This window comes from Zea mays, chromosome 10 (genome assembly GCF_902167145.1).
Source record: "Zea mays cultivar B73 chromosome 10, Zm-B73-REFERENCE-NAM-5.0, whole genome shotgun sequence".
NCBI lineage: Eukaryota > Viridiplantae > Streptophyta > Magnoliopsida > Poales > Poaceae > Zea > Zea mays.
Genome location: NC_050105.1, coordinates 118283639 through 118294933, shown reverse-complemented (window position 1 = coordinate 118294933; position 11295 = coordinate 118283639). Strand labels below are relative to the sequence as shown.

General features: G+C 46.1%; 1 protein-coding gene across 1 annotated transcript; it reads right to left on the bottom strand.

Moving 5' to 3' along the window:
• Positions 1-816: 816 nt before the first annotated feature.
• LOC109942750 (G-type lectin S-receptor-like serine/threonine-protein kinase At2g19130) lies at positions 817-3445 on the bottom strand. The gene has a single exon (XM_020545263.1). The coding sequence runs from the start codon at positions 3345-3347 to the stop codon at positions 918-920; it is 2430 nt and encodes an 809-aa protein (XP_020400852.1). The 5' UTR covers positions 3348-3445; the 3' UTR covers positions 817-917.
• Positions 3446-11295: the final 7850 nt, after the last annotated feature.

Genomic DNA, 11295 nt, shown 5'->3' with positions numbered 1-11295 from the left:
CTCGTCCGTCCCCACCGTCTTCTCCTCCCATTGCCGTGTTTCCTTCACCGTTTCCTCTGTCGGTATTGTCGGCGTTTCGAGACCAGGGGGTCCCCAAGCCGACGAGTGAGTGTGCCGCGTGCCCCAGCCCAGATGGGTCGAGCGCGTGGGCGAGCGCGAAGGGGGGAGAGGCGAGGTGTCCGGAGACGGGCGTGAGAGAGGTGGAGATCACGCGGCCTTCGTGTTCGTCCCGCGCCCAGGTCGGGTGCGCTTGCAGTAGGGGGTTACAAGCGTCCACGCGGGTGAGGGAAGCGAGCGGCCCCAGGAGAGCGCCTGTCCCGTCCTCGTCCCCGCGCGGCCAACCTTCTCTAAGAAGGCCCTGGTCCTTCCTTTTATAGGCGTAAGGAGAGGATCCAGGTGTACAATGGGGGTGTAGCAGAGTGCTACGTGTCTAGCGGAGGGAGAGGTCCTTCCTTTATGATTGTTCTGGAATTCTTAAACATGTATCTTTGTTCTTCCAATTTATCAATGACCAAAATAACTTCATTACAATTTGTAATCAAACGATTCAGGTTAGAGGTAGATCTGCTCCAGCGAAGTAGTTAGTATAATAGGTGATCTTAATATATAGCAACTACAAATATTAGCTCACTTCAAGCAAGCCCCCACCCTGCAAATATAATAGGTGATCTTAATATATAAACAAGAACGATTCTCCATCCTGCAAACAAGATATAGAAAAACCGTTGAAGAGTGAAAAGATATAGAAAACAACTCTTACGAAAATGTTTCTACAATTAACAATTTTAGAGTAAAAACTCTTGGAAATATCACATGTTGTAGGAAAAAATTCATTTATACGCCAAGAGACATAATATTACACGTTACAAAAAATAAATTTATTTATACACTACAAGGCAAAACTGATGTTTGAAAAGCTACAGAGATGACACTCTCGTCTGATGTGATCCGCTTCCGGCAATAGCAGTGAGTAGCCTTGGCATCGGGGGAATTTCTACTTGGCATATTCCCTCCAGAAACTGCACCACCTCAATCATCGTGGGCCGATCCGACTCAAGATCCTGGATGCACCAGCACGCGACTCTGCAGACTCGTTCAGCTTCCTCCACGTTCAGCTCACCTTGCAAGTCCGCATCCACAACGCTCAGAACATCTCCATGGAGAAGCTTGTGCGCAGCCTGCACGGGCAGATAGTCTCCTTGGCCTTCGGCACGACTGGACGAATGCTCGACATAGTTCCTCTTCCCCGACACGAGCTCTAGCAAGACCATCCCGTAGCTGTAAACGTCAACCTTGGGAGTAACAGGCGTCCCACTGATCCATTCCGGAGCAAGATACCCGACGGTTCCTCGCATCGTGGTCACGACGCGGCTGAACTCCCTCCCGAGAAACTTGGCCATCCCGAAATCCGCGATCTTTGGAGCGAAAGACGCGTCCAGAAGTATGTTCTGTGGCTTGATGTCGCAGTGTATGATGCAGTCCCGGCAGCCGTGGTGCAGGTACCCTAGACCTCTGGCAACCCCGAGAGCTATCTGGTATCTGGTGCTCCAGTCTAGAGCTGCACGACGGCGACAGCTCTGGAACAGGTGGGAGTCCAGGGAGCCGTTCGGCATGTGCTCGTACACGAGTAGACTCCTGTCGCCCTCGCAGCAGAACCCGATCAGCTTCACCAGATTTATGTGCTGGATGAATCCGACCGAGTTCACTTCTGCCCTGAACTGCTTCTCTCCCTGTACGTTGCCCAGAGCTCCGTCGAGCCTCTTCACTGCTATGTCGGTCGAGTCACCTGCTAGGCGCCCCTTGAACACACAGCCGAAGCCACCCGCGCCTAGCTTCTCCGAGAACTTCTTCGTCGCGTCTTGCAGGTCAGCATACTTGAACGTAGCTATGCCAACGACGCTACCGCCTTTATCACTGTCAGCTATGGGTCTAGACCACCACTTCCCATTATTCCGCCTGCTGCAAATCACTACGACGACGACGAGAACCAAAACCAAAGCGGCAACACCAGCTACCATGGCAATCCTGTTGCCTTTCCCACTCTCTAGCTCTTTCGCAGCAAGGCGAAGGTAAATCATCCCTTCGTTACCGTCAGCAGCTACGTTAACTAACTCGCCATGCCACAGGGAGCACCCATCTTCGCCGCCGTAAGAGTACGCGGTGCAAGAGCAGTTACTACTCAAACAAGCCTGCGCGCATTCGATCGCGCTCGACGCGTTCGGCATGGACTGGCGGCCATTCTGGGGCAGCCTAACGCCTGGCATGGAGTAGAACTTGTCAGCTGGCACACCTGTCCTGTTCCTACCGTCGGCAGCACAGTTGAGCGGAGTGTTTCTGACGCACCCGCCCGTCCTGTCCTTGACCGCCCACTCCGCCGGCGACCGTACGGAGAACCCCCTCATGCAGTCGCAGGAAGGATCCGCGTCGGAAGCGCTGTCCGTGCAGACGGTGAAAGGGCCGCAGACAGCGTACGCGTCGCACTGGTGCGCTGGCTGGTTGTTCACCGTCATCCAGTCCTGCCCGGTCCACACGCGCACCTGGTTCCGGCCGGAGACATGCAGCGTGGTGCGGATGACCGTGCTCTCGTCGAAGATGTTGTAGGTGAAGTAGACCTCTCGGGCGTTGTCGACGAAGGTGAAGTTGGCGAGAGGGGAGCCTGCGGACATCTCCGGTATCGCGCTGAAGAACCCACCGGTCCACGTGCTAGACCAGTACACGGCAGACGAGTTCCACAGCATCCTGGCGACCCCGTCGTGGCCCATCGTCGACGAGTATAGACCTGAGGACAGATCGACGGAGTTCTTCCTCGAAACAAGCCGGCGGTCCAAGCCTGTGACCTTGTCCCACCCGATCTTTACGCCGGGTAGCTGGGTGTCCGTCGGGTAGTCGAAGCTCTCCCAGAATACGAGCGACGAGTTGGAGGAGCTGCGGAGGACGAGGTTGCCGCTGTCCAAGAGCACCGCGACGGTGTCGTTGCTTGTTGCGTTGGCCTCGGTAGAGGTAGACCAGACGGTGGTGGTGCCGCTCTCAGCTAAGACGACAGCCATGTTGCCGTCGCCGGAGATGGTGAGCTCCGGCGAGGTGGAGTTGGATACCGGGTTGTCCCTGTTGGCTGTCCACACTGGAGTCAGCACGGGGACTTCGTCGAACCAAATGCCGAGGTAGTAGGAGCTCCCTGGTTGGAGCTGGAAGAAGCCGAGCGCGAACTTGCCGTTGGCAGAGACGAGCTTCTTCCAGCCGGCAAGTGCTTGGCCGGGCCGTAGCGTGTCTACCGCGGCGGAGGGCAAGGGTGCATGCGCTATGACGAGAAGGAGCACATGGAGAGCAAAATGACGGAGACGATGCATGGCGGAGATAAATGCCGGAGCTAGCGGGGAGAGGTCGATCCGCCGGAGAGAGAAGAGAACGAAGTTTTGTTTGAAGGAAGGGGAGAGGACGAATTGAGAAGTTGCTAGCTAGCTAGCAGTAGCAGCCCGTGCGGCAAGGGGCTAAAATAGCAGTGTTGTGTGTCCAATGTTAGTGCTGTCGCTATCTCTGACTTGAGATAGTCGAATGCAATTGGCGTCCAATGCACGTTTTATTGACCTGTCTTCAGTCTTCACTACGATCAAAAACATATCTAAGATTTTATGTCTCTAATTGAATCTGATAAATGACTCGTAAAAAACGTTACTAACGAAACTATTTTAGTGACGTGTTTTTATAAATACGTGTCACCCACATAACCACTACACCACCCACTCACTCATTTATGTCTATATTATATTTTGCTTCCCCACATATTATAACAAGTCGAGTGTAAATTAATTATTTAAGGCCATGAAATAATTCAAATGAAAAACTTGTCAACTATAAAGTTGCATAACTTTTTGAGATCTATAACTTTTATTTTAGTAGTTTCCTCATCCGAGGTCGTTTACAAAATTTGATTTTCAAATTTGAAAACTTCAAACGTATTTTTCTATGACAATATGATTTGAAATCAAAACATTGTCAACTATAAAGTTTCATAACTTTTTAAGACATACAACTTTTATTTTAGTGGTTTTTCACCTGAGGTTGTTTGGAAAAAAAATCAAAATTTACTCGTCATGAAACAGATATGACGTCTGAAGTCAGTGACGTGTTTAGTGTTTATATAAACACGTCACTAAACAGATTTGACGCATGAAACAAGCGACGAGTTACGTAAAATAAAAGATGTCACTGTGCTAGTGACATGTTTTATAGTAGATATTGCATGTGCACAATAGGTAGTGATGCGTTTTTAAAAAAAGTTATCACAGTGAAAAATTAGTGACCTTTTTTTAACAAGTGTGCGAAAGGGCCTCCAGTGTGATGGTTAAGGTTGCCGATAGCACTTCCAAGTCTCAAGTTCGATCCCCTAGGGGGCGAATTTCGAGCTGGGTTAAAAAAATCTACTCACTGTGCTCCGTCCGCTATCGGGTTACGTCTTGTATGCCACTGATGGGGTCCAGAGAGGAGGTCTCGAGGATCTTTTCGGTAGGGACCATATTTCGATCTCTTATTAATATAATACCGAGAAACAATTTTTTCATTCTGACCGAGTTTTTTTAATAAGTGTCACAAGCGATCACGTCCCATTTAAGCGATTTTGACGTGTGACAAGGGGCTAAAGGTGCGACCGTCCCCTTAGGGCTTGTTCGGTTCTACCCCAATCCATATGGATTGAGAGGGATTGAGGGGGTTTTGATCCCTAGTAAGTCAAAATCCCCTCCAATCCGTATCAATCCCCTTCAATCCATATGGATTGAAAATAACCGAACAAGCCCTTAGCGATTTCAACGTGTGACAAGGGGCTAAAATAGGTGCGTGGCCAATGTTAGTGCTGTGCTGTCGCTATCTCTGACTTGCTCAAGAGATAGTCAAATGCAATGGGCGTTCAGTGCACGTTTTACTGACCTGTCTTCCTGTTCCTTCTAGATAATAGTCTAAACTAGCTATTGACAATTAACGCACTATATACTTATGAGTCTCTTATTCTAGAAAAAGTCAAGGAGATTTAAGTTTCTAAAGCAGCTATTGAGAAACGCGCGCACTATATACTCAATTCGGGTCAAATTTAATTTGTGAAGTGTATCATTAAAATTGATGCACAAAGCTTGTGTGTGTTCGTGAGACAAAAATGCGTGTTTGATTCGTGGCTAACAGTACCACACTTTAGCTAGAGAACGTATCTAGTGCACATAGAATTTTAGTGCATATGATGCAAATATTAAATCACCACCACCTATCTTAAATCTAACGTATGTAGTTATTTAGTATATTTGTTAAGGACACCCTCCGACGTGGTAGACTGTAGTGGTGGAAGATGTTATTTGTAAATTACAATGATCAACCAGAGACGTTAGATCTGAAATGGATATTGATGATTTAATATGTGCACCATGTGCACAAAGCTTTCATGTGCACCGGATATGTCCTCCTTTAGCTAAGGTTAGTCGTACGAATTGAATAACTAAACTTAGACAAAAAGTTAGGCAAACTGTGGCAAGTAGGGCTGGGCAAAAACACCGTAACCCGAACCCGAAATACCCGAAATCCGAATTTCGTTCTAGAATTTCGAGTAGCAACTTGTAAAATCCGAATTTATTTCGGGTAATTCGGATATCATAATTGGGTACCCGAACTTTCATGTGTCATGTACTCATGTCATTTCTAATTATTAATTTGTGCATCTTTAATTATGTGTCTGTGTGCATATGACTTATGATTGTATATTGTTTGTGTTTTTTTTGTCCATGTATATCATTATTTAAACTGTATTTTTATACTAATTTAATATGACGCAACAGTTCGAATAGTTCAAAAATGCTCGAACCCAAAATTCCGGGTACCCAAATTTTCGGATATTGTAAAACCCATTGTAATTTCGGGTATTGATTCTCAAAACCCGAAATTTTAAATACCCAAATTACCCGATCCGAAATTTTTGGGTAACCCAAACGCCCACCCCTAGTGGCAAGTTAGGCAGTAAATCAAACATGCCCAAAATATCAACTACTCAACGATGATCGTGATCACTAGCTAGTGGAGTCGGACTTTTATGGTCAATAATTGATGCTGCTTGTCTTCTTCTGAGGTGATGTCTACGTATAAAAATAACATACAAGTAATTATTATAGAAAGGTATTCAGTTGTCTCCAACAGAAAATTCTATATATTCCTCTAACTTCATAGTGAAAATTTCTTGCTCTATAGCATCTAATGGTGTTATCTAAAACCTTTTCTAAATATAGAGTAGGCTCTTTCACCCTTATATATAAAGATCCTTTATCCATCTCTATACTTTAGACAACGAATTAAGCAAAACTAATATATATATATATATATATATATATATATATATATATATATATATATATATATATATATATATATATATAAGATTGTCAATAATATGTATCATGGGTACCAAGCAAAGCTTCATAGAAGATCCTGAGCCGAGGGACACATGGGCTTGTCCATGAGTCCAGGGACTCGGTGATAAGATCGGGAGGGACTCCACAACCAGGAGGAATCTAGAAGCACAAATATGTCAAATATCTGAATAGAATAAGGGATGAACTCAAATACATAGGGTACAACTCATACGACTCGTACTAGCCAACTTAGTGCCCACCATGTAACATTCGTTCTCCTTAGAATATAAAAGGGGGGAGGGGGTGAAAAAATCCTGAGGGCATCACAACGTCATCGAAAGATACAACAACCAAACTAGCATATACAGAACATAAGGTATTATCTCACATCAAAAGCATGAACCTGTCTAGAGCCTTAGACATTTGCTAGGGGTTGTGTAAGGACCAGGCCCCTGGCATTTGTTGGGGGTTAAACAAAGCATCTAGAGCTCAGGTACTCTCAAGGGGGCCCGACCATAACCAAGGTCTCAACCTCTTTGGGATCTCGAGCATTCACATGTAAGCCATAATTGCTACATAAATCCCAAGTATCGGACTACAATAATTTTACTGATCAAATATAGGGTGAAGACTAATAACAAAAATGTACTTACTGCTTTGCCCTTAACTGCGTCGGTATCTATATAGGCTAGTACCGTAAAAAAGAGAGAGGCAATTTTGGTTCCTGTTTGCAGTATGTAATGGACTACTTGCTCAATGTATGAGTTGCTATTAGTTTAATATTTTTTATCTTGTATCGCTGCAAATGCACATTGTCTGCATGATAGATTCCTTCTGATAGTCGCCTAGAGGGGGGGTGAATAGGGCGAAACTGAAATTTACAAAAATAATCACAACTACAAGCCGGGGTTAGCGTTAGTAATAATAAATGAGTCCGCAAGAGAGGGTGCAAAACAAATCGCAAGGCAAATAAGGAGAGTGACACGCGGATTTGTTTTACCGAGGTTCGGTTCTTGCGAACCTACTCCCCGTTGAGGAGGCCACAAAGGCCGGGTCTCTTTCAACCCTTCCCTCTCTCAAACGGTCCCTCTGACCGAGTGAGCTTTCCTTCTTCTCAATCAACCGGGAACAAAACTTCCCCGCAAGGGCCACCACACAATCGGTGCCTCTTGCCTCGGTTACAATTGATTGTTGATCACAAGAGCAAAAGAGAAAGAAAGAATGCGATCCAAGCGCAAGAGCTCAAAAGAACACGGCAAATCACTCTCTCTAGTCACTAGGGTTTTGTGTGGAATTGGAGAGGATTTGATCTCTTTGAATGTGTCTAGAATTGAATGCCTAGCTCTTGTAAGTGGTTGAGAAGTGGAAAACTTGGATAGCTATGAATGTGGGGTGGTTGGGGTATTTATAGCCCCAACCACCAAACTTGACCGTTGGCTGGAGCCTTCTGTTCGATGGCGCACCGGACAGTCCGGTGCACACCGGACAGTCCGGTGCCCCTGCCACGTCAGCGTTGCCGTTGGATTCTGACCGTTGGAGCTTCTGACTTGTGGGCCCGCCTGGGTGTCCGGTGCACACCAGACATGCACTGTTTGATGTCCGGTGCACCGGTATGGGCAGCCCTGACGTCTGCGCGCGCTGCGCGCGCATTTAATGCACCGCAGGGAGCCGTTGGCGCCGCAGGGAGCCGTTGCTCCGCTGGCACACCGGACAGTCCGGTGCACACCGGACAGTCCGGTGAATTATAGCGGAGCGGCTGCCGCGCGAACCCGAGGCTGGCGAGTTCCGGAGGCCGATCTTCCTTGGAGCACCGGACATGTCCGGTGCACACCGGACAGTCCGGTGAATTATAGCGCGCCGTCCTCCACGAATTCCCGAGGGCGAAGAGTTTGAGTCTGAGTCCCCTGGTGCACCGGACAGGTACTGTGCACTGTCCGGTGGCACACCGGACAGTCCGGTGCGCCAGACCAGGGGTGCCCTCGGTTGCCCCTTTGCTCCTTTATTGAATCCAAAACTTGGTCTTTTTATTGGCTGAGTGTGAACCTTTTACACCTGTATAACTTATACACTAGAGCAAACTAGTCAGTCCAGTATTTGTGTTGGGCAATTCAACCACCAAAATTATATAGGAACTAGGTGTAAGCCTAATTCCCTTTCAATCTCCCCCTTTTTGGTGATTGATGCCAACACAAACCAAAGCAAATATAGAAGTGCATAATTGAACTAGTTTGCATAATGTAAGTGTAAAGGTTGCTTGGAATTGAGCCAATAAACCTACTTACAAGATATGCATGGAATGTTTCTTTCTTATTTAACATTTTGGACCACGTTTGCACCACTTGTTTTGTTTTTGCAAAACCTTTTGTAAATCCTTTTCATAGATCTTTTGCAAATAGTCAAAGGTAAATAAATAAGAGTTTGCAAAAGCATTTTCAAGATTTGAAATTTTCTCCCCCTGTTTCAAATGCTTTTCCTTTGACTAAACAAAACTCCCCCTAAAAGAGATCCACCTCTTAGTGTTCAAGAGGGTTTTGATATACCATTTTTGAAATACTACTTTCTCCCCTTTTTGAACATAATAGGATACCAAATGATAAAGACTTTTGGAAAGCACTAAGTTTTTGAATTTGGTGGTGGTGGTGCGGTCCTTTTGCTTTGGGCTCATTTCTCCCCCTTTTTGGCATGAATCGCCAAAAACGGAATCAATAGAGCCCTGGAAGTGCAATCTTCCCCTTTGGTCATAAAGAAGTGAGTTAAGATTATACCAAAGACGAAGTCCTGTTGCGTTTGAGCTATTACTCTCTCCCCCAAGGATGAAGTCTTTTTCCTTGATGCTCATTTCTCCCCCAAAGACGAGAGAGTTGCTCGGAGTGATGGCGAAGCATGAGTTACGGAGTGGAAGCCTTTGTCTTCGCCGAAGACTCCAATTCCCTTTCAATATACCTATGACTTGGTTTGAAATCGACTTGAAAACACATTAGTCATAGCATATAGAAGAGATATGATCAAAGGTATTCAAAAGAGCTATGTGTGCAAGCTTAGCAAAAGAAATTTCTAGAATCAAGAATATTGAGCTCATGCCTAAGTCTGGTAAAAGATTGTTCATCAAGTGGCTTGGTAAAGATATCGGCTAATTGATCTTTAGTATTAATGTAAGAAATCTCGATATCCCCCTTTTGTTGGTGATCCCTAAGAAAATGATACCGAATGGCTATGTGCTTAGTGCGGCTATGCTCGACGGGATTGTCGGCCATTTTGATTGCACTCTCATTATCACATAGCAAAGGGACTTTGGTTAATTTGTAACCGTAGTCCCGCAGGGTTTGCCTCATCCAAAGCAATTGCGCGCAACAATGTCCTGCGGCAATGTACTCGGCTTCGGCGGTGGAAAGAGCGACCGAATTTTGCTTCTTTGAAGCCCAAGACACCAAGGATCTTCCCAAGAACTGGCAAGTCCCCGATGTGCTCTTCCTATTAATTTTGCACCCCGCCCAATCGGCATCCGAATAACCAATCAAATCAAATGTGGATCCCCGAGGGTACCAAAGTCCAAACTTAGGTGTATAAGCCAAATATCTCAAGATTCGTTTTACGGCCGTAAGGTGTGATTCCTTAGGGTCGGCTTGAAATCTTGCACACATGCAAACGGAAAGCATAATGTCCGGTCGAGATGCACATAAATAAAGCAATGAACCAATCATCGACCGGTATATCTTTTGATCCACGGACTTACCTCCCGTGTCGAGGTCGAGATGCCCATTAGTTCCCATGGGTGTCTTGATGGGTTTGGCATCCTTCATCCCAAACTTAGCAAGAATGTCTTGAGTGTAGTTCGTTTGGCTAATGAAGGTGCCCTCTTGGAGTTGCTTGACTTGGAATCCTAGAAAATACTTCAACTCCCCCATCATCGACATCTCGAATTTCTGTGTCATGATCCTACTAAACTCTTCACATGTAGACTCGTTAGTAGACCCAAATATAATATCATCAACATAAATTTGGCATACAAACAAGTCATTTTCAAGAGTTTTAGTAAAGAGTGTAGGATCGGCCTTGCCGACTTTGAAGCCATTAGCAATAAGGAAATCTCTAAGGCATTCATACCATGCTCTTGGGGCTTGCTTGAGCCCATAAAGCGCCTTAGAGAGCCTATAGACATGATTAGGATACTCACTGTCTTCAAAGCCGGGAGGTTGCTCAACATAGACCTCTTCCTTGATCGGTCCATTGAGGAAGGCACTTTTCACGTCCATTTGATAGAGCTTAAAGCCATGGTAAGTAGCATAGGCCAATAAAATGCGAATTGACTCAAGCCTAGCTACGGGTGCATAGGTTTCACCGAAATCCAAACCTTCGACTTGTGAATACCCTTTGGCTACGAGTCGAGCTTTGTTCCTTGTCACCACACCATGCTCATCTTGCTTGTTGCGGAAGACCCATTTGGTTCCTACAACATTTTGGTTAGGACGTGGAACTAAATGCCAGACCTCATTCCTCGTGAAATTGTTGAGCTCCTCTTGCATCGCCACCACCCAATCCGAATCTTGGAGAGCTTCCTCTACCCTGTGTGGCTCAATAGAGGAAACAAAAGAGTAATGTTCACAAAAATGAGCAACCCGAGATCGAGTAGTTACCCCCTTATGAATGTCGCCGAGGATGGTGTCGACGGGGTGATCTCGTTGGATTGCTTGGTGGACTCTTGGGTGTGGCGGTCTTGGTTCTTCCTCATCCTCCTTTTCTTGATCATTTGTATCTCCCCCTTGATTATTGCTATCATCTTGAGGTGGCTCGTCTTCTTGATTTTGCTCTTCATCATTTTGAGCCTCATCCTCATTTTGAGTTGGTGGAGATGCTTGCATGGAGGAGGATGGTTGATCTTGTGCATTTGGAGGCTCTTCGGATTCCCTCGGAC